The following is a 26699-nucleotide window of genomic DNA, read 5'->3' on the forward strand; positions in this document are numbered from 1 at the left end:
TCTGTGAGTTGTGTGCAAAGAACCGTTTCAGAATGTGTTAGTAATGCTGGGTGTACAGCCTTTTAATAAATGTATTGAATCAGAAAAAACAATGTGCATGAGAAATATAGTCCACGTCTAACTAGCTCAGTGGTTCTGGTACATTCTTGAGGTTAAGATACCCTGGGGGTAACTAGGGACTTCATTTATCATAGGCGATAAGCATTCCAGAACACAAATACTCCAGTGAACCATGAATTATTTTAAAATTTCAAAAAAAATTTCCCATGTACTAATGCTAGATTTACAAGAAAATACATTTTCCATCTATCTGTAATTTATACAAAGAATATTTAACCTAAAATTTGAATTAAAAAATACCTTGAAAGAAAATTGAAATACTTTCTCGTCATTACTCATTTCGAAACATTAATGCTGATATTTACTTTAATAACACTTAAGTGTGTGCTTTTCTATTTATTCATTTTTATATGTATGACTGTTTTGTCTCCATGCATGTCTGTGCACCCCATGGGTGCAGTGCCTACAGAGATCAGAAGAGGGTGGCAGGTCCCCTGGAGTTAACAGATAGTTTTGGTCAGCCATGTGGATTCTGCGAGTCAAACTCGGTCCTCTCAAAAAGCAGCCAGTGCTTTTAACTGCTGAGTTATCTCTCCAACCCAGCATCACTATATTTTTATTGACAAAATTATTACTATAATTACAATATGTTTTAGAACAGATTTACTTATTTATTTAGAAGGTTCTAATGCAGCTATTTCTAGCATCATATTTTAAGTGCTGTACATATCTGTGCTACAAATAAAAAGCAAGCAAAAGATTTATGCTGAACACTTTTTTTCCCCCTGGGAAAAGCCTAAGATGATGGTTGTGAAGCTGTTTGGTGGGTACCTGGATCTTCACAATCTAGAGTGTTCTGATTTCTAGGTATGGGGTTATTCTCTGGGACTTATATGTATGGTTGGGCCATTTTGTTTTGGCCAACAAGAATAGCATGGTATTTACATACAGACAAGCACTTTTTACATGTTAGGTAAACCCAGAATAGCCATGTGTCTGAATGTGTGATGACAGCACTGAGTGGCTGTCACAATTTCCTTCAAGGGTCATGCTTGATCTTCACTGTCAACTTGAATGGATTTAGAGTCACATGGAAATCGATGAGACACACCTCTGGGTGTGTCTGTAATGCTTTTCAAGGAAGAATAAACGGAAATGGCAAGACTCACCTAAATGTGGGTAGCCCCAGCCACGTAGGCTCGAAGCTGAGATAGGATTAAGGGTTAGAGAAAAGCCCTGAGTACCAGAATTCCCCTTTTATCTTCTTGTACACCATGAAGCAAAATAGTCCTGCACCACAGATTTTGGCCACATGTTCTGCCCAAGCTCATGGGGCCAAGCAACCAGAGACTGAGTCCTCTGAAGCCATGATCCTAAATCAATCTGGCTCTGTAAGTTGTTTGCATCAGGTATTTGGTCACAGTGATGCACACGGACCCAGTACATGAAGCATTCACAAGTTTCCATGCTAGAGTCTGGATTTACAGGAAACCTCTGTGCTAACTCCAAGCCTCACACCTCACCATCTCCTCTCATCTTCTCCCAGCTGCCTTGGTCATTACTAAATGGGTTACCACCACCACCACTGTGCAATCAGATCCTGTGACTCCTCAAGGAGTTGGAAGGTAGCATCTAAATATATTGTGCGGAGAGAGACAAGGCCCTAAGATACTGAAAGTTAGCATCTACCACTAGAATCAGCCTGTGGGTGGTGACTCCTTTGGGGGTTGCATATCGGCTATCCTGCACATCAGATAGTTACATTATGATTCTTTTTTTAAAAGATTTATTTATTTATTATTACATATACAGTGCTCTGCCTGCATGTATACCTGCAGGCATACGAGCAGGCTAGAAAAGGGCATCAGATCACATTATAGATGGTTGTGAGCTACCATGTGGTTGCTGGGAACTGAACTCAGGACCTCTGGATGAACAGTCAATGCTCTTAACCTCTGAGCCATCTCTCCAGCCCTACATCCTGATTTCTAACAGTAGCAAAATTGCAGTTATGAAGCAGCAACAAAATAGTTTTATGGAGCCAGGTGTGGTGGCACAGGCTTTTAATCCCAGCACCCAGAGGCGGAGGGATCTCTGTGAGTTCAAAGCCAGCCTTGTCTACAAAGTGAGTCTAAGACAGCCAAGGCTACACAGAGAAACCCTGTCTCAAAAAACCCAAAAGAAAAAAAAATTGTTTCATGGTCGGGGTCGCTACAACATGAGCAACTGTATTAAATGGTCACAGCATTAGGAAGGTTGAAAACTGCTGCTTGGGAGCGGAGGGTCCATGATCCAACAGACCCAACTGGACTCAGCATTTGATGTCAGTAATTGATCTCCTGAACTTATAAGATGGAAAAAATAAGGATCCTTAATCTGTTTTGTTCCTAAATCTCTTTCTAGTTCCCTACCCCCACTGTGGCCCTGGCAAGTCCCTTTACTTTTTTCAGACTTCTCCTTTCCTGCAGGTGACTATAAAGATGTGAAAATTTTTTTTACAAAATGCCGTATGGTTATCAGCCATTATTTTCATCACCTCTGATGTCACTGAGCTGCGTCTTACCGTTCCCCAAGGTGTCTATATCCCCTTCTAGTCCCCACCTGGTGGCCGTGGGTAGCAGGCCCATCAGGCTGAGTTGTTGGAGGTGATCATTTCATTGATCCGGGAGGTCCTCTTCAATAACTTCCTACTGAAAACAGTCACAGTCACGTTTTTACCACAGTTAGAAACAATGATTCATTCTCAATATTCCATCCTCGAGAATGAACTCTAATTGTCATAACAATGTCATTTGCTATCCCTTAATGTATATATTTATATTTTCTAAGGGAGTGTGGTACTTTGTCTGTCATCTGCAGGGAAAGATAAAGTGTCCTATGAGTTTTAATTATGGGACTGGTGTCACTTAGCTCCTTGAGAAGTGGATTTAGCTTACAGAGTGAGCTGCAGCTAGGAGAGCAGTAGGGAGGTGATGGTGACATTCCTGACACCCACCACCCTACTTTTCATGGCACATATTTGGGGAGATACCACACATCACATGCATTAATTTTCACAACGCTGTCTCCAGGGTACAGGTCAGTTTCTATTAGGCAAACATTTGGTGCCTTTAGAAAGAGAGCTCCTAGCCAGGACCTCAGTCTGGTCTCTGGGCCATTCCGTGTTTGCTTCTGCCCTTTAATCACTCTGAGCATTATTTAGCCCTGGCATGGGATAGGCAAGGTTATATGGGAGCCACAGAGCCAAAGCTTCCTCACTGACAAGCTGGGAGAGTGAAAGAAAGTAAACCACACATCCCTAAAATGGACCTCAAAGGGCCTGACTCTAACGGTTAGAGGACTAAGGCGCTGCATTCAGAGGGTGAGGAATAGTCTGGTCCTGCATCCCTAGTCAAGCACAGCTTCCACCTGCACCAGGAGTCCTTTTATCCATGGCAAAATCTGGGAAGGTGGGAGCTGCTATTCAGTTCTCAGCTTCAGTGAACACACACACACACACACACACACACACACACACACACACACACACACACACGTGTCTAAAACTGAAACTGATCACTGCATCTTCTGTCCTCTTCATGTGGCTTCAGGCCATGAGGGACTTAGAACCCCTGGCCACAGAACTCCAGCTTTTGTCAGTGGTGGGATAAGGCATCATTTGCCTCCCCACTGCCTGGAAGAAGGTTTGCCTAAGGTCTGCCTACTCACCTCTCCTATCCCATCTAAGAGAGTGTGAAGAAAGCTGGGTGGCACCACGCAACGGTGTGTGTGGAACTTCCGCCTTTTAACTGTTGAAAACAGTTGGACAAGAGATGTGGTGAGTTGGTAAAATAAGGTGACGTCTCTGTTTTCCCTCCTCCCATAAAGAAGGAAGAACGATGTGAATGAGCTTTTAAAGCGAGAGGGGGAGTGGAGGGGATAGGAGAGTGTATAATTTATAGATGAGAGAAGAAAATCAAGTATCTCCAAGTAACACCCAGGCTAGCCACAGGGAAAGATTTGGATTTAAAGATAACGACACGGGGATCAATCTGAGTCACATGGCCCCATCTTCTGTGTAAGGAACCTCGAAGTCAGCCTAAGAAGATTTATTTGCCCTGAGGGACAGAGGCCAGGGATACGGGACAAAGACAGGAGGTAGAGGAAGAGGGGGAAGGGGAAAAGAACAGAGGGGGAAGAAAAAGACAAGGGGAGGAGTGAGGTTTGTCTGTCCTGGCGGGGCACAAAGGATGCCCCTGGACAGAGACAGATGTAGCAACAGGAAAGTGGCAGTTTATAAGGGTAAACGTAGAAACCCTTATTAGGACGAGGTGTTTAATTTTAATTGGGCAGGTTAGTTAGTTGAGCCGAAAGTGGCTTTTGAGTGCTGGACTTTAACACTTTGGTAGCTGGACCTTGGTAGTCAACCCCAGAAGGAAGAATTGGCTAAATAAAAGAATAAGCCTGGTAGCTGGCTTTAGGAATGTAATTTAATGTTTTTTGTTTTTATTTTTAGCAAGGCAGAGGGAATGGGGGAGAAGAGCAAAGCTTGCCAGAGCCACATGCTTGAGTGGGCTAGTGTCCCCTCACTCTGCCACTCAAGGAGCCCATCTCTGAAGAAGTTCTGAGACAGAACATTTTTCCTTTTACATACTTTTTCACATGTAATAAAATTAGCCATTAAACAATGGACATGGGGCTGTGTGATAGACTTTTCTGGCCCAAATGTCAAGATGACTATGCCACCAAGGTCAACTTGAAGATCTGCTGCATTTGTACTTTGAAAATGAAAAACTATAAAATGGTGGTTTGCATAGAAACCTAGAGGACACATTAACCTTCTGTATTGGCTTTCCATCACTACAACAAAATATATGACACTGACTACTTAAATAAAAATAAGTTTATTTGAACCCTTGGTTCAAGCCCAAGGTTTGCTGAATTAGTTTGGGCAGTACATGCCGACAGGATCATGGGTCATTCCTGGAGCTCATAACTCCCATCAAGGAACAGTGAGAGAGGAAGGGCAGGAATGAAAGTGAGGGGAGAAAGGGGTAGAAGATGGGATGTAAGAAGGAGAGGAGGAGGAGGACGAGAGGACAGAGAGAAAGCGAGAGGGGAGTATGAAACATCATCCCACAGTCCTTATGGAATGAAGAACGTGATCGCCACACATACTCCATGACTAAGTTCTACTGTCTGAAGGGCCACAACACTACACAATGCCACCACCAAGAGGCCAGGTCCTGTGGGGGACATTTTGGATGTAATCCATAGCATCCACTGAACTGAAGCTGGTTCTGACACTTCCTTGGGTACCACTCATCACATTAGCCACCTCTACCCTGTGCAGAAATCTCTAGGGGTTCTCTCCTCACCCTGTCCACATTAATCTGCCCTACTCATTTGAGCAGCTGCTTCCTTTCTCATATTGGATTCTGGCTATTATTTTCCCCTTAAGTGTACACAACCAACCAATGAAAACAAAAGTTGAAAGTTGGGGGGTTTGCTTTGTTTTGCTTTTGAAATTTTCCATATAGAAGACTACCCACACCCAACAGCACTACCCAACTAAAAGCACACCCAACAGCAGTAAACTGCACCCCTTACTCTGTGCTCCATTTCCAGCCCCACAACTCTCCCTGCTTTTATGAGGCTTGCCAGACCCAGGGACACCAGGGAAGCCACCCGCTCCCCAAGCTCCTGCCCAGAAACTTGCCTGAAAACACCACCAACAGCAGTAAGGTTCACCCCACACCCTGTGCTCCATTTCCTGCCTTATAACAATGCCTGCTTTCCAGGAGGTCCGCTGGCACCAGAGACATCAGGTAAACCTCTCCCCACTCCTACACTCCACCCACCAACTCCCGAGAAGGTATCGCCAACAGCAGTAAATGGCACCACAAACCCTGTGCTCCATTTTCCTTTCCACAACTCCGCCTGCAGTTCTGGAGGCTTGCAGTTACCAGGGACAACCAGGTAAGTCCCTGCCCCAAGTCCTTGCCCAACATATTTTCCAAAAACACACCCATCAGCTAATGGATTGGACCTCCCACATAGTAACGAAAAGGCTAAATGTACAGAACAAGGAGAAAAAGTCAAGTAACATATAAAAGCAGACCTAGAAGAATCACACCTGACTTCTCAACAGAGACTCTAAAAGCCAGAAGAGCCTGGACAGATGTCTTGCAGATCCTAGGTGTTAGGATTCTGCTTCAGTCTGCCTACCTGTGATGTCATTGCCTGCCTGCCATGGGGGCGTGGCCCTGTCCAGTATATAAAAGGACAGACCTACCTCCTCCCCTCCCTCTCTTATCCCCTTACTCCCTTTCCCTCTCTTACTCCCTCTCTGTCTCTCTGTCTCTCTCTCTCTGGGGTACCCTTCCTGCCTTTCCTTCTTTGCCCATGCTCACTTAATAAACCTCATATAATCTAATATCTGCTGCCTGGTATCTTATTATCTTATATCTTATTATCTTACATCTTATTATTAATCATAAAACTAGGAGACCACAGATGCTAGACCAGATTACTATACCCAGCAACTCTCAACCACCATAAATGGAGAAAGCAAGATATTCCATGGCAAAGCTAAATTAAACATCTATGGACAAATCCAGCCCTATAGAAAATATTAAAAGGAAAACGCTAACACAAGGAGGTTAACTACACCCAAGAAAACACAGAAAATAATTCTATACCAACAAATCTAGAACAGGGGACGCACACGCGCGCGCGCACACACACACACACACACACACACACACACACACACACACACACCCCACTACCACCACCACCATCAAAATAAAAGGAATTAACAGTCATTTCTCATTAATATCTCTCAACATCAATGGTCTTAATTCCTCTTTAAAAAGATACAGGCTAACAAAATGAATGTGAAAACAGAATAAATCATTCTGTTGCATACAAGAAACATACTTCAGCAGCAAAGATAGACTTTGCCTTAGAGTAAAGAAATGGAAAAAAGTTTTCCAAGCCAATGAACTCAAGAAGCAAGCTGGAGTAGCAATTCTAATATCTAATAAAATAGACTTTTAGTCATTTTATAGTCAAAAGAGATGGGGACAGACACTTCATAATCATCAAGGGAAAAATCTACCAAGATGACATCTTACTTCGGAGTATCTATGTACCAAATGCAAAGGTGCCCACATTCATAAAAGAAACATTACTAAACATCACTAAAGCTTACACCACACATTGGACCTCACATGTTAATACAGGAAGACTTCAACATGCCACTCTCACCACTGGACAGGTCATCCAGACAGAAACCAAACGGAGAAATAGTGAAACTAACATCTTATGAATCAAACGGATCTACCAAATATGGACAGAACATACCACCCAAAGACGAAAGAATATACCTTCTTCTCAGTACCTCGTGGAGCCTTCTCCAAAACTGACCGTATACTTGGACACAAAGGAAGTCTCAGCAGATACAAGAGAATCAAAATAACTCCTAGGATTTTATCAGACCATCAAGGGTTAAAGCTGGTCTGGAACAACAACAGAAAGCCTACTTCACCCACATCTGCCCCCCCCCCCTCGCAACCTAGTTAGAGAGGCTGGATCAAGGAAAAAGTAAAGAAACCGAAGTCTTTCTTGAATTCAATGAAAATGAAGGCACAAATTATGGGGCACAATGGAGGCAGCGCTAAGAACCTTCACAAGGAATTTAGATTTCATACTAAAGACTTAGTGGCACACCTGCAAGCTCTAGGAGGAAAAAAACCAAACACCCAAGAGGAGGAGGTGGCAAGAAATAGACAAACTTGGGACTGAAATTAATAAATTTAAAACAAAGGTAACAATACAAATAATCAACAGATCTAAGAGTTGGTTCTTTGAGAAAATCAACAAGATAGACAAACTCTAAACCAAACTAACTTAAAGGCAGAGAGACAGTATGCAAATTAACAAAATCAGAAATGAAAAGGGGGACGTAACAACAGACATTGAGGAAACCCAAAGAATCATTAGGGCTTACTTCCAAAACCTGTATGCCACAAAATTTGGACATCTAAACAAAATGGGCAATTTTCTTAATAGATTCCACTTACCAAAGTAAAATAAAGATCAGCTAAGAAGTGGGAGAGAGAGATAGACAGAGAGAGAGAGAGAGAGAGAGAGAGAGAGAGAGAGAGAGAGAGAGAGAGACAGATAGACAGAGACAGAGACAGGGAGATGGAATCCTTGCAGTAACTGGGGCAGAGAGGATCCAGGTTCTCTAGTAGGGTGGGGGTGCTGAGGCTTGGGGGATGCAGAGGTAGCCAAAGCAGAGCCAAAAAGAGGCAGTCAGAAAACAAAGACTTGGGGGCTGGAGAGATGGCTCAGTGGTTAAGAGCACCGCCTGCTCTTCCAGAGGTCCTGAGTTCAATTCCCAGCAACCACATGGTAGCTCACAACCATCTATAATGTAATCTGATGCCCTCTTCTGCAGATAGAGCACTCATATGCAATAAATAAAATAAATAAATCTTAAAAAAAAAGAAAAGAAAGACTTAAGCTTTAATGTGCATCCTAAATTCCATATATTCGGTGTAGAAGAGAGAGTCAGAGCTAAACCAAAGATTAAAGGGACCAAGAGGGCAGGAGGAGAAAGGAAAAAGAATAAGGGGAGAGGCCAGGCCAAGATGACAAAAGAAAGAGACAAAAAGAGTCTCCTCACTCAGGGACCCCCCCAGGTTTTAAGGCCTGGGTTGTAAAAAGGGAAGGGCAGTTCCAGGGTATACCTTCTATTTACAGTATGTATCCAAAGAGCCTGTCTCTGGAGCAGCAACATCCTTGTTCATTCAGAGGTGGCTTTGAAGTGTCTTATCACAGCAGAACGAAGTTAGTGACACCTTTTACCGGATGGGCTTAAGTTTTAAAAAGACTACCTCCTGCCCTGCCTCCTGGTCAACATTTTTGGTAACAAGGTTATGCAGTGACACACAGTCACCAAGGCAAAAAGAAAGTGAAACTCTGTCACTTCACACTATGGTCTATTAAAATTCTTAAAAGTTGTAGTCTGCAGAATTCTGTCTCCTGGCAGAATTTTTTTCTCCAGTTAAATGAACTCTTCCTTGAAAACAACAAAAACAAAAACAAAACCTGATCCTATTATTAGAGGGAGCCTGCATCTTTAGCTTTCCCATCTCAGAGAAAGAACCCCTGGACTTTACACAGAGCACACTTTCCATGATGGAGTCTTGTGAAGAGAGTGGCAGCCTGGCTCCTGGGTTCCAGACTGCTCTGCCCAACTGCATACGCATTGAACGTACACTAGGATCAAGCAGCCTAAACATGGACATGCAGTGGGGAGCTTAGGATATACAATTGATGGCACATTCGTCTTTAAGAGTCAGTTTTAAAAATTAACTGCCACTGACTTCCTAATCCAGAGAAAATTCTACTATTCACCTTGAATAGTGCTGTATCCTTTCCACTTCTTTTTTCGTCTATAGGACAAAATACAAACAGACAGAAGGAATTTCAGAGAAGGTGATGATTGCTAACTGACACATGCGGTGTTCAAACAGAGGAGAGGAATAAAGGAAATGGCTGCAGCGTTCTAGTTGAAGAATTAGCCAAGAAGTTGACTTCTGTGAGGCTAGTTTGGGTAAGGAGTGGCTTTGGCAGAGGAGTCATCACTCAGATCTGCCTGGGTTACCAACGACCCTCTCAGGATCGCATCTCTCCACATGCAGGAGTTCGGAAACTCGTGTTTGCCTTAGATGGGTTTTTGCCATTTCACTTTCTTCCATCCTGGGGACCAGTTAAAAAAAAAAAGGGAAACAAGCATCTTGTCTCTCAACTGCTTCCCTCTGTAATAACCTCCCACCCCCAAAAAAACCCAACAACAACAACAACAAACTAAATATGCAGCGAAACATTTAAATGAGGCTTTACTAGGGTTGGGGAAAGGGTGCCACTCCACAGAAAGAAGGCCTCCCTACTGCTCCCAAGAGAGCAATAAGTACTGCCTAAATAGCCAGCCAGTCATGCGCAGGCGCCAGCTAATGGGAGGTGTGCTCTTACCTGAATGGAGACTGCTGTGAAGAGGCCCGGATACCTGGAGTCGCTGTAGGAAGAGTAATCTGGGGGCTTTGTGAAGAGGAATGGCTAACGGGAGGTTTCTAGGAGCAATGTCTTGATTGGGGCAACAGCCTTGACAGGTGTGTGTGTGTGTGTGTGTGTGTGTGTGTGTGTGTGTGTGTGTGTGTGTGTGTGTGTGTGTGTGATCTTTTCTGGCAACTGTAGCTAAGCATTCTCCAAACTGGGTCAGAATCCCCCCTGAGTTTTAACATTGTAATTGTCTTGAGGACAACTGGAGGAAGTGCTGAAGAAGCAGTTGCTTGACTGACATTGTCCCCGGAGAATGGCAGGCAAGGCTGAGGCTGTGCTTGGACCAACCAGACGGGGAGCTTCAGGAGTGACAGCGACATCTGTTATATCCCTGGTGGACTCAGAACTGTGGAGGCAATAACCAGGGCCCTCACCGCTATTCCCAGATTTGTGCCTGCTGACGACACTAGGGGGCTCATTCAGTCCTGCTGCCTGACATCTGCCCCTAGAGTGGGTGTGGGGGGGGGCGGGGGGGGGGGGAAGGGTTTGACTACTGACAGTCAAGTAGCCAAGGGATGACTGACAGCGTCAGTCCACTTAACAGGAAAGAACATTAAGGATCACTTGCAGCAAACATCTAATGTAGAATTAACATTATTTTTGCCAGTGAACTTTCCGGCAACACTTAGTGTAGGAGGAGGGTCTTGTGCACTGTTTTCAGATGCTGATTTCAGTGCCCTGAGATCTGGTTACTGCCCTACCATGGGCATTGTTATGAATGTTGAACTATCTTCTGTACCCATGAAATAGAGCATCCCCGATTGGCTAATAAAGATGCTGAAGCCTATGACTGGGGAGAAGAGTGGTAGGCGGAGTTTAGGTTCCCGAGATTGGAGTCCAGAGACGGGAAGGGAGGAAGAGGTGAAGAGGAAGGCGGGGAGAAAGGAGCCGTCATGGGGCAGGGCAGATGATGAACACAGCATGCGACCATGAGGACAGACTCGTGGAGCAGAAGCCGCCCAGGAGCCATCAGGTTGGCAAGCGATTGGCTTTTACATGGATTTTAAGGGTAGTGGTATTAGAAAAGCTCAGAATCTGCCCAGCATACTACCTACAGCTTAATCATAAATCATAACCTCTCTGTGTCTATTATTTTGGAAGCCAGTGGGGTTAAAGAAAACTGTTGTTTTGTTAATTAGTATTCTACAACTTAAACCCAAAGGAAAATATACCCCACTAAGGAAAGTTGGGTCCTCCTGATTTGATTCACAAGGAAATTGGTGGGACCCCACAATTACAGTAAAGATGTGGCCTGATTTGAAAGCAAAACAAGATGAGAAAAAGACTCAAACAGAAGGGGCCCAGGAGAGTGTCTTAAAATGATTACCCCGGACTGGTTTGATGTCTCACACTGGCACTCGATTCTTTGAATATTCCACCAGTCTTTTCTTTCCCCATTTTCTCTTTTCATTTTTGTCTCTCCCTGACACTGTCTGTTGTCACAGGGAATTATACAGCCCGGGTTCTTCTGGAAGGTGCTGGAGAGCCACGCGGCCCTTCAGCTCCCCGTTTCTTGCCTCTTTCTCCCAAGAGCATGGACTGGTGCTGGTCCCTCTATGCTTAGCTTATGTTTTAAAAAAAGATTTTACTGCAGTTTTTAGTAACAATTTTTAAAATTAATTCAGGTGCTATTTCACCAGTTTGATTAAACAAGATATAACAAATATTTGATTCTAAGTAATCAGACCTTAATTCACAACAGTCTTGATGTTATTGATGCTAATATATGATCTATTTATTCATTTTCTTGCCATGTTTATACTATTTCCATATTTATTGCAACATATAGTCATTTTATTTTGTATGAAAAATTCACCAAATGCGTTCACCTTTTTTGTCTATTAGACTTTTTCCTAAAAACAAAAATCAAATCCATACCCAGGTTTTCTACAGCAAACTGAGGAGATAATGGTTGTATTTTTTTCCTTCATTCATTTTTCCCCCATCTTAATTAATGTTCTATTGTTATTTGGAGACACCATGGCTAAGGCAACTCTTATAAAAGTAAGTGTTTAATTTGATGCTCATTATTCCAGAAGATAGTAAAGTCTATGAGCATCGTGTCAGGAAACAGACAGGCACAGCACAAGAGCAGTGTCTGTAAGTTTTACATCTTGATCTACAGACAACAGTAAGACACAAAGAGTCTGGGCCTGTCTGGGCATTTGAAACTTTAAAGCCCACCCCCAGTGACACATCTCCTCGAACAAGGCCACACCTCCTAACTCTTCCAAACAGTTCTACTAACTGAGGACCAAACATTCAAACATATAAGCCTATGGGGACAATTCTCATGCAAACAACCACAATGCACATCATATGAATAAAGTGAGTATTGAAGTGACAGAGTATATAATTGTCAAGAAATATGAAGGAATAAGGCTGGCGTACTTCACATTATATTGAATAGTTCAGGTTGACAGGGAAAATGCACAAAGCTTTATTATTTATGTAATTCTATTTTTACCACATTTTACAAAAATGGGTATTATGTTCTAAGGCATAAAAGATATAGAAGAAGAAAAATTACTGAATATCAATAGGTTTTATTGAATCATGAAATTAAAGAGTGATGACTGGCAATAGAGTGTACAGTTCTAGAATTAATGACAAATGCTAAGGCTAAAGACATAAGTTCAAATATTTTATTACAGACATGGTAATAAGGGCAGGAAGTAGAATCAATCATTTTCTGGTATTATCTGTAGGATGACAATTTAGTTTATGCCTGAGTAGAAAAGGTCACTGATGTAGAAGTAATATTTACACATAACAGCTTTGGAAAGTCCTGAGATAATAGACAGAAAGCTGGGAGATAATTTGAGGAATCCTTGCTACCACTCAATAAAGGTTTCTTTTACAGATACAAGTAACCCACAACCTAGACTTCAGAGAAAGACAGCATGGTATAGGACACGCGGTTGTGTACTAAGCCAGCTCAGGTAACATCAGAACACAGTATCAGGGGAGGTGTAAGAATTCATTGTGCAGTGGAAGGCAAATATATTGAGAATACAATTAAAAAGAAAAGATTCCCCGCATCGGCAGCAACTCTTAAAAAGTAGAGATTCTACTAAAGATTAGAAATAAGTAGAAAATTCATTCTTCGAAACCAGTAAGAAACAGCACAGAGAATAAAAATTCTGTTAAATTGTAAATAGTAATTCAAGGAGAAAAGCTTTCAGAACGATAAATGAGCACCACTGTAGTGAAAATATTAATCAAAGAAAATATTAGAGAAACTGAGACCCAAGATTACCATGCTTTTACAATATATGTTGAAGAATTAGATATTTTTAATATGCACTTTATTTCATATGTAAAATAAACAGTTCAAAATAAATCCTGACAGTATATATAAAAAGACCACTCAAGAAAACCAGATTTAACTAATAAGGAAATTAATGAAAGACACTTGAAATAAGAGGGAACCACGATCAAGACAGTACAGTTGAAAATAGGTGTTTTTGGACTGCATCACTGCAAATGTCTATGAGCCAGCAGGAAACACCTACTGAAAATGAACAAAGAACAACGGAGTTTAACAGGAACAGAAAGAGCCAACCCTAACATTGTTAGACCACGGAACAAAAGGCAATGGATACCAAGGTGAACTTGAAAAACAAAACACAACAACAGCAAAACAAAAACCAAATTAAAAACACATACAGCTAGGAAAAAATTGAACTTAAAATTAAAAACTCACGAAAACCATATTAAGCTAGCAAAAGAATTACAGCAAACCTTCATCTCTTCTCAAAGGACAGTGCCTTGTAGAGCCTGGCACATGGCAGTCCCATGTCCTTGGGATTAAAGGGTTGGAGGAGGGAATAAAGACCTCCAGGGACAGCCACTGCTTGCAGGGAAAAGCAGGGAAACCGAGGCACAGGAACTTCTATCTGGCGGCCTGGTGGGGAAAATCAAGCTTCCTGGATGTTTGTCAGTCTTTCTGTCTGACAGTGTCTGTCTGACTGTCAGGCTGGACTGCTACATTGCAAGCATCCATCAGAGTACTCAGGCCACACCATTTGAAAGAGCAGAGAAGATCCTGGAGCTTACCCAGAACAAACAGGGCTGATGTGAGGCAGGGATACGGTGGGGGAGAGGGTGGGGTGGGCCAGGCTTTCAGGGGTGGGCTGGGCCAGGGCAAGGGGAGTTGGAGATTGAAGCTAAAGGTCCTCCTCATCAGGCCAGTGTTTCCAAAAGGGAGAGACACTGAGTCACATAATACAAGGGGGGAAAAACCTAAACACAAAAAACCCACGAAAACAATGTATACCTAGGGAAAAAATTACTCCACGAAAGTACAGGAAAAGAAGTCAAGACACTAACTCAGGGAGGGAGGGAACCTTGTGTTTACTTGCAGAGAGAAGGAGGGGGAGGGGGAGGGGGAGAAGTCATGATGTCACAGGCATCAGAGGGACAGGCACACCTCCCTGAAGCTCTGGGAGGCTGAAGAAGACAGAGGACATCTGCCTGGAAATGGCATCTGGGGGAGGTGAAGGTGGGGTTTAAGCCAAGCAAGACAGGGACCTACCTAGCCACCAGGAAGGAGCTTGCTGGTTGGTCAGCACAGTGTCCGCCAGGACCAAGACCCCACGTGTCCCCTCCCTGGCAAATTCTTCCTCACCGGGCCCAGAACTTGGTCTTTCCCACCCACACTTGCTGATTTCCTGCTCAGGGGCCCCAGAGCTGGAAGGCTAAGGGGCCCCAAACACAGCGCGATTCCAACTAAACCCAATCAAACCAAAGCGCTGCTCTCTGGAATTCGGAGCCTTCCCGCTCTCCCCGAAATGTGTCCTCTGGCCACCAAATTCCGTCTGGACCAAGGTTCCAGGCCGCGATGGGTCGAATGGACACAGCCCAGGGCCGAGCAGGCTCGCAACCGGTCTTGTGTTCCTGCGCGGACTGGGCGCCTGCTCTGCTCCTGTGGCCCGCGCTCTGCGCTGGGGCTAAAGGACTGGCTCAGAGCCTTCACCCAGAGCGCCACCGGCAGCCCAGAGCCCAAGAGCGGCAACAGCCCCAGATGAACTATTAAAGTAACCCTGACTCCAGCGGCAATGCCAGAGCGGCCCTGCTGGACTCGCGCGACCCCTGCAGGCGAGCTCCGGAATCGTTGCGTTTCCCCATGCTGCCTGTTCTTCTGCTCCTGGTGGGAGGGGTGATGCTGGGCTGCCACCCGGCCTGCTCACAGGATTGGGGAGCAGCCCGGAGGCTGAGCCTGCAAGTCAGGGAGAGCGCGCGCTTATTGAGGGAGCTGAAAAACGTGTCGGCTCACCAGTGCCTGCAGGACAGAACCGACTTCCGATGTCCCTGGAAGAAAGGAGGCATCATCCAGGGGAAGCAGAAGGAAGCCACCTGCTGCTCCCCTGAGATGCTCAGGCAGCTCCTCCAACTCTTTACCACTGAGGCCAGCCTAGCTGCCTGGCCAGAGAGGGCGCTGGGGCAACTACTCACTAGTCTGATGAGTGCCCTGGACACACTGCAGGAGGCAGGGGAGCAGGGCCTGTCCTGTCCACCACCTTGGGTCAATGCCATCCACTCCTACTTCCTAAGATGCTCCCGCTATCTGGAGGACAAGGGATACAGCCCTTGCTCCTGGGAGATTGTCAGGACAGAGATGAGTATGGCCCTCTCTGCCATCCCACTGCCTCAACAAGGAAGCCCCAAGAAGAGAAGAGGCTCCTCGCAGGATGCTCAGCTGACATGACCACAAGGGCCCTGCCTCAACCCACAGCAGACACTCACGTGGTAGACAGCACCAGTGGAAAGGGGTCTGTCGGAATTGAAAAGAGCATGCGACTCCACGTGCATTTCTATTAAAAACAAAAAACTTCACTTCTTGACCATTCTGTGAAGTGTCTTTAAATTATCTCCTAAGACATTGTCACCTAGGAATGTTTGTTGATGCAAAGTGTGTGTGTGTGTGTGTGTGTGTGTGTGTGTGTGTGTGTGTGTGTGTCTGTGTTTGAGTACACGGTTCAGGTTGGTTTCCAAGTCAGTGGAGGATGCAAAAATTTCCCGATGGGTTTCAATTCCTGATGGCCGTTGAGCATTTTCCACAGGGGTTGTAGCATTGGCTTTCTGTGGGAATGATCTTTCGGGGTGGGGTGTGGTAAAGCCTTTCTTCCTCAGGCTCTAGAGGGTTGTAGCTTCCTTCTGTAAGCTAGGAGCTCCAGGCTACCAGTCTGAAGCAGAGGGCTTATGGAGAGGGCCTGGGAAGGAAGGGGTGCTGAGCACCTGGAGGAAGGCGGCATTGGCTCTCCTGTAGGTCCTGAAGCAAGGCCCGCTTCTTCTGGGTCTCTGTGCCTTCTTTGCACACAGGGCAGCAACTGTGTCCCTGCTCGTGGCAAAATATGTGTCCGTCTCTGGCAGAGCAGGAAGTGTCCAGTGACTCACCTGGGGTGGTGCACTGTGACATGTCTGTGCTAAGAACACTAGAGAAGCCCAAAGTGGATCTCCCTCTGTCTGTCTGTCTGTCTGTCTGTTTCTCTCTCTCTGTCTCTCTGTCTCTGTCTCTGTCTCTCTCTCTCTCTGTCTCTCCTCTCTCTCTCCCTCTCTCTCTCTCTCTCTCTCCCTCTCTCTCTCTCTGTCCAGCCAGCTTTCATCAGTTGTCACAGGACAGGGCCTTGGACTTGTCCCACAGCAGTCCAATTGGGTGACTTGAGACAGGATGAGTCATCCAATTCCACCAAAAGACTGTAGTTTTTCTCTCGGTGGCTCTGCTACACTCCTGAATCAGTCCATTGGGGGACAGCAGGCAGGAGGAGTCATCTGTTTCAACCAAAAGACTCTCTCTGGTCCTTCTGTTGGTGGCTCTGCTGCGCTCCAGGGTGACAAGCCAATGGCTTTGCCCTTTCCCCATTTTGAGGGCTGTGTGGCAACACAGGTGGTATGAGAAAACTCAATCTGAGCCATGTTTGAAAATGGCCACACACAAAAGTCCTACCTGACTCAACTTCAGTGCTCTGGTGTTGAGGGAGAAAGGGAGGGAGGGAGAGCGGGAGGGAGGGAGGGAGGGAGGGAGGGACAGAGAGAGAAAGAGAGAGAGAGAGAGAGAGAGAGAGAGAGAGAGAGAGAGAGAGAGACAGGGAGAGGGAGAGGGAGAGGGAGAAAGAAAGAGAGAGAGGGTATAGGCTGGCCTTTATGACCAGCCTGGGATGGAAACCTGCTGAACATGGAGGCCCTGGGGTTACTGTGAGAAATGGGAAACCCTCCTCTGGCTGGTGCCTGAAAGACCAGAATGACTCTGGGTGGCCCCAGGAGGAGTCCAATGCCATGCAGGTAGAGAGTGCTTGGGCCCCCTCCGTCCTCTGAGAGGGGACCCATTGGCTCTCCAGCCTGGACCTTCTCAGTGTCTCCTCCTTGGCTCAGGAGGAAGCAACCCAGCAACCCACCTGTTCTGCCCTGGCTTCATCTCTAGTTCTGTGCCCTCGGTGGGTCCCATGTCTTTTGGATTCAAGAGTTGGTGGAGGGACTGAAGACCTTAGGGGACAGGCAGTGGTTGCAGGGGGAAAGGAGAGGGTGGGGTGGGGGTTGGGGGAGGAACCGAGGCCCAGGAGAAGCCAAAGGAGGGCAGTTGGAGACCACTCAGCTAAAGGTCCTCCTCATCTGGCCACTGATTCCAAAAGAGAGAGACACTGAGTCACATATGAGTAGCGGAAAAACCCTAAAGACAAAACCCCGCCAAAACAATATATACCTAGGGAAAGAATTACTCCAAGAAAGTCCAGGAAAAGAAGTCAAGATACTAACTCAGGGAGGGAGGGAACCTTGTGTTTACTTGCAGAGAGAAGGAGGGGGAGGGGGAGGGGGGAGAAGTCATGATGTCACAGGCATCAGAGGGACAGGCACACCTCCCTGAAGCTCTGGGAGGCTGAAGAAGACAGAGGACATCTGCCTGGAAATGGCATCTGGGGGAGGTGAAGGTGGGGTTTAAGCCAAGCAAGACAGGGACCTACCTAGCCACCAGGAAGGAGCTTCCTGGTTGGTCAGCACAGTGTCCGCCAGGACCAAGACCCCACGTGTCCCCTCCCTGGTAAACTCTTCCTCTCTGGGCCCAGAACTTGGTCTTTCCCACCCACACTTGCTGATTTCCTGCTCAGGGGCCCCAGAGCTGGAAGGCTAAGGGGCCCCAAACACAGCGCGATTCCAACGAAACCCAATCAAACCAAAGCGCTGCTCTCTGGAATTCGGAGCCTTCCCGCTCTCCCCGAAATGTGTCCTCTGGCCACCAAATTCCGTCTGGACCAAGGTTCCAGGCCGCGATGGGTCGAATGGACACAGCCCAGGGCCGAGCAGGCTCGCAACCGGTCTTGTGTTCCTGCGCGGACTGGGCGCCTGCTCTGCTCCTGTGGCCCGCGCTCAGCGCTGGGGCTAAAGGACTGGCTCAGAGCCTTCACCCAGAGCGCCACCGGCCGCCCAGAGCCCAAGAGCCACAACAGCCCCAGATGAACTATTAAAGTAACCCTGACTCCAGCGGCAATGCCAGAGCGGCCCTGCTGGACTCGCGCGACCCCTGCAGGCGAGCTCCGGAATCGTTGCGTTTCCCCATGCTGCCTGTTCTTCTGCTCCTGGTGGGAGGGGTGATGCTGGGCTGCCACCCTGCCTGCTCACAGGATTGGGGAGCAGCCTGGAGGCTGAGCCTGCAAGTCAGGGAGAGCGCGCGCTTATTGAGGGAGCTGAAAAACGTGTCGGCTCACCAGTGCCTGCAGGACAGAACCGACTTCCGATGTCCCTGGAAGAAAGGAGGCATCATCCAGGGGAAGCAGAAGGAAGCCACCTGCTGCTCCCCTGAGATGCTCAGGCAGCTCCTCCAACTCTTTACCACTGAGGCCAGCCTAGCTGCCTGGCCAGAGGGGGCGCTGGGGCAACTACTCACTAGTCTGATGAGTGCCCTGGACACACTGCAGGAGGCAGGGGAGCAGGGCCTGTCCTGTCCACCACCTTGGGTCAATGCCATCCGCTCCTACTTCCTAAGATGCTCCCGCTATCTGGAGGACAAGGGATACAGCCCTTGCTCCTGGGAGATTGTCAGGACAGAGATGAGTATGGCCCTCTCTACCATCCCACTGCCTCAACAAGGAAGCCCCAAGAAGAGAAGAGGCTCCTCGCAGGATGCTCAGCTGACATGACCACAAGGGCCCTGCCTCAACCCACAGCAGACACTCACGTGGTAGACAGCACCAGTGGAAAGGGGTCTGTCGGAATTGAAAAGAGCATGCGACTCCACGTGCATTTCTATTAAAAACAAAAAACTTCACTTCTTGACCATTCTGTGAAGTGTCTTTAAATTATCTCCTAAGACATTGTCACCTAGGAATGTTTGTTGATGCAAAGTGTGTGTGTGTGTGTGTGTGTGTGTGTGTGTGTGTGTGTCTGTGTTTGAGTACACGGTTCAGGTTGGTTTCCAAGTCAGTGGAGGATGCAAAAATTTCCCGATGGGTTTCAATTCCTGATGGCCGTTGAGCATTTTCCACAGGGGTTGTAGCATTGGCTTTCTGTGGGAATGATCTTTCGGGGTGGGGTGTGGTAAAGCCTTTCTTCCTCAGGCTCTAGAGGGTTGTAGCTTCCTTCTGTAAGCTAGGAGCTCCAGGCTACCAGTCTGAAGCAGAGGGCTTATGGAGAGGGCCTGGGAAGGAAGGGGTGCTGAGCACCTGGAGGAAGGCGGCATTGGCTCTCCTGTAGGTCCTGAAGCAAGGCCCGCTTCTTCTGGGTCTCTGTGCCTTCTTTGCACACAGGGCAGCAACTGTGTCCCTGCTCGTGGCAAAATATGTGTCCGTCTCTGGCAGAGCAGGAAGTGTCCAGTGACTCACCTGGGGTGGTGCACTGTGACATGTCTGTGCTAAGAACACTAGAGAAGCCCAAAGTGGATCTCCCTCTGTCTGTCTGTCTGTCTGTCTGTTTCTCTCTCTCTGTCTCTCTGTCTCTGTCTCTGTCTCTCTCTCTCTCTGTCTCTCCTCTCTCTCTCCCTCTCTCTCTCTCTCTCTCTCCCTCTCTCTCTCTCTGTCCAGCCAGCTTTCATCAGTTGTCACAGGACAGGGCCTTGGACTTGTCCCACAGCAGTCCAATTGGGTGACTTGAGACAGGATGAGTCATCCAATTCCACCAAAAGACTGTAGTTTTTCTCTCGGTGGCTCTGCTACACTCCTGAATCAGTCCATTGGGGGACAGCAGGCAGGAGGAGTCATCTGTTTCAACCAAAAGACTCTCTCTGGTCCTTCTGTTGGTGGCTCTGCTGCGCTCCAGGGTGACAAGCCAATGGCTTTGCCCTTTCCCCATTTTGAGGGCTGTGTGGCAACACAGGTGGTATGAGAAAACTCAATCTGAGCCATGTTTGAAAATGGCCACACACAAAAGTCCTACCTGACTCAACTTCAGTGCTCTGGTGTTGAGGGAGAAAGGGAGGGAGGGAGAGCGGGAGGGAGGGAGGGAGGGAGGGAGGGACAGAGAGAGAAAGAGAGAGAGAGAGAGAGAGAGAGAGAGAGAGAGAGAGAGAGAGAGAGACAGGGAGAGGGAGAGGGAGAGGGAGAAAGAAAGAGAGAGAGGGTATAGGCTGGCCTTTATGACCAGCCTGGGATGGAAACCTGCTGAACATGGAGGCCCTGGGGTTACTGTGAGAAATGGGAAACCCTCCTCTGGCTGGTGCCTGAAAGACCAGAATGACTCTGGGTGGCCCCAGGAGGAGTCCAATGCCATGCAGGTAGAGAGTGCTTGGGCCCCCTCCGTCCTCTGAGAGGGGACCCATTGGCTCTCCAGCCTGGACCTTCTCAGTGTCTCCTCCTTGGCTCAGGAGGAAGCAACCCAGCAACCCACCTGTTCTGCCCTGGCTTCATCTCTAGTTCTGTGCCCTCGGTGGGTCCCATGTCTTTTGGATTCAAGAGTTGGTGGAGGGACTGAAGACCTTAGGGGACAGGCAGTGGTTGCAGGGGGAAAGGAGAGGGTGGGGTGGGGGTTGGGGGAGGAACCGAGGCCCAGGAGAAGCCAAAGGAGGGCAGTTGGAGACCACTCAGCTAAAGGTCCTCCTCATCTGGCCACTGATTCCAAAAGAGAGAGACACTGAGTCACATATGAGTAGCGGAAAAACCCTAAAGACAAAACCCCGCCAAAACAATATATACCTAGGGAAAGAATTACTCCAAGAAAGTCCAGGAAAAGAAGTCAAGATACTAACTCAGGGAGGGAGGGAACCTTGTGTTTACTTGCAGAGAGAAGGAGGGGGAGGGGGAGGGGGGAGAAGTCATGATGTCACAGGCATCAGAGGGACAGGCACACCTCCCTGAAGCTCTGGGAGGCTGAAGAAGACAGAGGACATCTGCCTGGAAATGGCATCTGGGGGAGGTGAAGGTGGGGTTTAAGCCAAGCAAGACAGGGACCTACCTAGCCACCAGGAAGGAGCTTCCTGGTTGGTCAGCACAGTGTCCGCCAGGACCAAGACCCCACGTGTCCCCTCCCTGGTAAACTCTTCCTCTCTGGGCCCAGAACTTGGTCTTTCCCACCCACACTTGCTGATTTCCTGCTCAGGGGCCCCAGAGCTGGAAGGCTAAGGGGCCCCAAACACAGCGCGATTCCAACGAAACCCAATCAAACCAAAGCGCTGCTCTCTGGAATTCGGAGCCTTCCCGCTCTCCCCGAAATGTGTCCTCTGGCCACCAAATTCCGTCTGGACCAAGGTTCCAGGCCGCGATGGGTCGAATGGACACAGCCCAGGGCCGAGCAGGCTCGCAACCGGTCTTGTGTTCCTGCGCGGACTGGGCGCCTGCTCTGCTCCTGTGGCCCGCGCTCAGCGCTGGGGCTAAAGGACTGGCTCAGAGCCTTCACCCAGAGCGCCACCGGCCGCCCAGAGCCCAAGAGCCACAACAGCCCCAGATGAACTATTAAAGTAACCCTGACTCCAGCGGCAATGCCAGAGCGGCCCTGCTGGACTCGCGCGACCCCTGCAGGCGAGCTCCGGAATCGTTGCGTTTCCCCATGCTGCCTGTTCTTCTGCTCCTGGTGGGAGGGGTGATGCTGGGCTGCCACCCTGCCTGCTCACAGGATTGGGGAGCAGCCTGGAGGCTGAGCCTGCAAGTCAGGGAGAGCGCGCGCTTATTGAGGGAGCTGAAAAACGTGTCGGCTCACCAGTGCCTGCAGGACAGAACCGACTTCCGATGTCCCTGGAAGAAAGGAGGCATCATCCAGGGGAAGCAGAAGGAAGCCACCTGCTGCTCCCCTGAGATGCTCAGGCAGCTCCTCCAACTCTTTACCACTGAGGCCAGCCTAGCTGCCTGGCCAGAGAGGGCGCTGGGGCAACTACTCACTAGTCTGATGAGTGCCCTGGACACACTGCAGGAGGCAGGGGAGCAGGGCCTGTCCTGTCCACCACCTTGGGTCAATGCCATCCGCTCCTACTTCCTAAGATGCTCCCGCTATCTGGAGGACAAGGGATACAGCCCTTGCTCCTGGGAGATTGTCAGGACAGAGATGAGTATGGCCCTCTCTACCATCCCACTGCCTCAACAAGGAAGCCCCAAGAAGAGAAGAGGCTCCTCGCAGGATGCTCAGCTGACATGACCACAAGGGCCCTGCCTCAACCCACAGCAGACACTCACGTGGTAGACAGCACCAGTGGAAAGGGGTCTGTCGGAATTGAAAAGAGCATGCGACTCCACGTGCATTTCTATTAAAAACAAAAAACTTCACTTCTTGACCATTCTGTGAAGTGTCTTTAAATTATCTCCTAAGACATTGTCACCTAGGAATGTTTGTTGATGCAAAGTGTGTGTGTGTGTGTGTGTGTGTGTGTGTGTGTGTGTGTGTGTGTGTTTGAGTACACAGTTCAGGTTGGTTTCCAAGTCAGTGGAGGATGCAAAAATTTCCCGATGGGTTCAATTCCTGATGGCCATTGCGCTTGTTCCACAGGGGTTGTAGCATTGGCTTTCTGTGGGAATGATCTTTCGGGGTGGGGTGTTGTAAAGCCTTTCTTCCTCAGGCCTCTAGAGGGTTGTAGCTTCCTTCTGCAAGCTAGGAGCTCCAGGCTAGCAGTCTGAAGCAGAGGGCTTATGGAGAGGGCCTGGGAAGGAAGGGGTGCTGAGCCCCTGGAGGAAGGCGGCATTGGCTCTCCTGTAGGTCCTGAAGCAAGGCCCGCTTCTTCTGGGTCTCTGTGCCTTCTTTGCACACAGGGCAGCAACTGTGTCCCTGCTCGTGGCAAAATATGTGTCCCTCTCTGGCAGAGCAGGAAGTGTCCAGTGACTCACCTGGGGTGGTGCACTGTGACATGTCTGTGCTAAGAACACTAGAGGAGCCCAAAGTGGATCTCCCTCTCTCTGTCTGTCTTTCTGTCTGTATGTTTCTCTCTCTCTCTGTCTCTCTGTCTCTCTCTCTCTCTCTCTCTCTCTCTCTCTCTCTCTCTCTCTCTCTCTCTCTCTCTCCCTCTCTCTCTCTCTGTCCAGCCAGCTTTCATCAGTTGTCACAGGACAGGGCCTTGGACTTGTCCCACAGCAGTCCAATTGGGTGACTTGAGACAGGATGAGTCATCCAATTCCACCAAAAGACTGTAGTTTTTCTCTCGGTGGCTCTGCTACACTCCTGAATCAGTCCATTGGGTGACAGCAGGCAGGATGAGTCATCTGTTTCAACCAAAAGACTCTCTCTGGTCCTTCTGTTGGTGGTTCTGCTGTGCTCCAGGGTGACAAGCCAATCGCTTTGCCTTTTCCCCATTTTGAGGGCTGTGTGGCAACACAGGTGGTATGAGAAAACTCAATCTGAGCCAAGTTTGAAAATGGCCACTCACAGAAGTCATAGCTGACTCAACTTCAGTGCTCTGGTGCTGAGGGAGGGAGGGAGGGAGGGAGAGAGAGAGAGAGAGAGAGAGAGAGAGAGAGAGAGAGAGAGACAGACAGACAGACAGACAGACACACACACACACACAGAGAGAGACAGAGAGAGAGACAGACAGAGAGAGAGAAGACAGACTGATAGGCAGAGAGACAGAGACACACAGCGAGACTCAGAAACACAGAGATGCAGAGAGAGAGAGAGACAGAGAGAGGTAGAGACAGAGAGAGGGAGAGAGACAGAGACAGAGAGAGAGAGAGAGAGAGAGAGAGAGAGAGAGAGAAGGAGAGTGAAAAAGAGAGAGGGTATAGGCAGGCCTTTATGACCAGACAGGGATGGAAACGTGCTGAACATGGAGGCCCTGGGGTTACTGTGAGAAATGGGGAAGCCCTCCTCTCACTGGTGCCTGAAAGACCAGAATGACTCTGGGTGGCCCCAGGAGGAGTCCAATGCCATGCAGGTAGAGAGTGCTTGGGCCCCCTCCGACCTCTTAGAGGGGACCCATTGGCTCTCCAGCCTGGACCTTCTCAGTGTCTTCTCCTTGGCTCAGGAGGAAGCAACCCAGCAACCCACCTGTTCTGCCCTGGCTTCATCTCTAGTTCTGTGCCCTCGGTGGGTCCCATGTCTTTTGGATTCAAGAGTTGGTGGAGGGACTGAAGACCTTAGGGGACAGGCAGTGGTTGCAGGGGGAAAGGAGAGGGTGGGGTGGGGGTTGGGGGAGGAACCGAGGCCCAGGAGAAGCCAAAGGAGGGCAGTTGGAGACCACTCAGCTAAAGGTCCTCCTCATCTGGCCACTGATTCCAAAAGAGAGAGACACTGAGTCACATATGACTAGCGGGAAAAACCCTAAAGACAAAACCCCGCCAAAACAATATATACCTAGGGAAAGAATTACTCCAAGAAAGTCCAGGAAAAGAAGTCAAGATACTAACTCAGGGAGAGAGGGAACCTTGTGTTTGCTTGCAGAGAGAAGGAGGGGGAGGGGGAGGAGAGAAGTCATGACGTCACAGGCATCAGAGGGACAGGCACACCTCCCTGAAGCTCTGGGAGGCTGAAGAAGACAGAGGACATCTGCCTGGAAATGGCATCTGGGGGAGGTGAAGGTGGGGTTTAAGCCAAGCAAGACAGGGACCTACCTAGCCACCAGGAAGGAGCTTCCTGGTTGGTCAGCACAGTGTCCGCCAGGACCAAGACCCCACGTGTCCCCTCCCTGGCAAGCTCTTCCTCTCCGGGCCCAGATCTTGGTCTTTCCCACCCACACTTGCTGATTTCCTGCTCAGGGGCCCCAGAGCTGGAAGGCTAAGGGGCCCCAAACACAGCGCGATTCCAACTAAACCCAATCAAACCAAAGCGCTGCTCTCTGGAATTCGGAGCCTTCCCGCTCTCCCCGAAATGTGTCCTCTGGCCACCAAATTCCGTCTGGACCAAGGTTCCAGGCCGCGATGGGTCGAATGGACACAGCCCAGGGCCGAGCAGGCTCGCAACCAGTCTTGTGTTCCTGCGCGGACTGGGCGCCTGCTCTGCTCCTGTGGCCCGCGCTCTGCGCTGGGGCTAAAGGACTGGCTCAGAGCCTTCACCCAGAGCGCCACCGGCCGCCCAGAGCCCAAGAGCCACAACAGCCCCAGATGAACTATTAAAGTAACCCTGACTCCAGCGGCAATGCCAGAGCGGCCCTGCTGGACTCGCGCGACCCCTGCAGGCGAGCTCCGGAATCGTTGCGTTTCCCCATGCTGCCTGTTCTTCTGCTCCTGGTGGGAGGGGTGATGCTGGGCTGCCACCCTGCCTGCTCACAGGATTGGGGAGCAGCCTGGAGGCTGAGCCTGCAAGTCAGGGAGAGCGCGCGCTTATTGAGGGAGCTGAAAAACGTGTCGGCTCACCAGTGCCTGCAGGACAGAACCGACTTCCGATGTCCCTGGAAGAAAGGAGGCATCATCCAGGGGAAGCAGAAGGAAGCCACCTGCTGCTCCCCTGAGATGCTCAGGCAGCTCCTCCAACTCTTTACCACTGAGGCCAGCCTAGCTGCCTGGCCAGAGGGGGCGCTGGGGCAACTACTCACTAGTCTGATGAGTGCCCTGGACACACTGCAGGAGGCAGGGGAGCAGGGCCTGTCCTGTCCACCACCTTGGGTCAATGCCATCCGCTCCTACTTCCTAAGATGCTCCCGCTATCTGGAGGACAAGGGATACAGCCCTCGCTCCTGGGAGATTGTCAGGACAGAGATGAGTATGGCCCTCTCTACCATCCCACTGCCTCAACAAGGAAGCCCCAAGAAGAGAAGAGGCTCCTCGCAGGATGCTCAGCTGACATGACCACAAGGGCCCTGCCTCAACCCACAGCAGACACTCACGTGGTAGACAGCACCAGTGGAAAGGGGTCTGTCGGAATTTAAAAGAGCATGCGACTCCACGTGCATTTCTATTAAAAACAAAAAACTTCACTTCTTGACCATTCTGTGAAGTGTCTTTAAATTATCTCCTAAGACATTGTCACCTAGGAATGTTTGTTGATGCAAAGTGTGTGTGTGTGTGTGTGTGTGTGTGTGTGTGTGTGTGTGTGTGTGTGTTTGAGTAAATGGTTCAGGTTGGTTTCCAAGTCAGTGGAGGATGCAAAAATTTCCCGATGGGTTCAATTCCTGATGGCCATTGCGCTTGTTCCACAGGGGTTGTAGCATTGGCTTTCTGTGGGAATGATCTTTCGGGGTGGGGTGTGGT

The 26699-nt window shown here is 48.6% G+C and overlaps 4 protein-coding genes across 4 annotated transcripts; all 4 read left to right on the top strand.

Moving 5' to 3' along the window:
- Nucleotides 1-15301: 15301 nt before the first annotated feature.
- Nucleotides 15302-15883, top strand: LOC311607085 (interferon alpha-1-like; the record flags this gene model as incomplete). The annotated part of the gene is made up of 1 exon (XM_084798633.1): nucleotides 15302-15883. One exon carries the CDS (start codon nucleotides 15302-15304, stop codon nucleotides 15881-15883), a length of 582 nt encoding a protein of 193 aa, XP_084654759.1.
- A 2842-nt stretch (nucleotides 15884-18725) lies between these two features.
- On the top strand, nucleotides 18726-19307 carry LOC311607096 (interferon alpha-1-like; the record flags this gene model as incomplete). The annotated part of the gene is made up of 1 exon (XM_084798638.1): nucleotides 18726-19307. The coding sequence occupies one exon, from the start codon at nucleotides 18726-18728 to the stop codon at nucleotides 19305-19307; it is 582 nt and encodes a 193-aa protein (XP_084654764.1).
- A 2836-nt stretch (nucleotides 19308-22143) lies between these two features.
- On the top strand, nucleotides 22144-22725 carry LOC311607104 (interferon alpha-1-like; the record flags this gene model as incomplete). The annotated part of the gene is made up of 1 exon (XM_084798652.1): nucleotides 22144-22725. One exon carries the CDS (start codon nucleotides 22144-22146, stop codon nucleotides 22723-22725), a length of 582 nt encoding a protein of 193 aa, XP_084654778.1.
- Nucleotides 22726-25715: 2990 nt separating this feature from the next.
- Nucleotides 25716-26297, top strand: LOC311607109 (interferon alpha-1-like; the record flags this gene model as incomplete). The annotated part of the gene is made up of 1 exon (XM_084798666.1): nucleotides 25716-26297. The coding sequence occupies one exon, from the start codon at nucleotides 25716-25718 to the stop codon at nucleotides 26295-26297; it is 582 nt and encodes a 193-aa protein (XP_084654792.1).
- Between the last annotated feature and the right edge of the window lie 402 nt (nucleotides 26298-26699).

The sequence above is a fragment of the Acomys minous genome (assembly GCF_964271855.1).
Source record: "Acomys minous genome assembly, chromosome: 1".
Lineage (NCBI taxonomy): Eukaryota > Metazoa > Chordata > Mammalia > Rodentia > Muridae > Acomys > Acomys minous.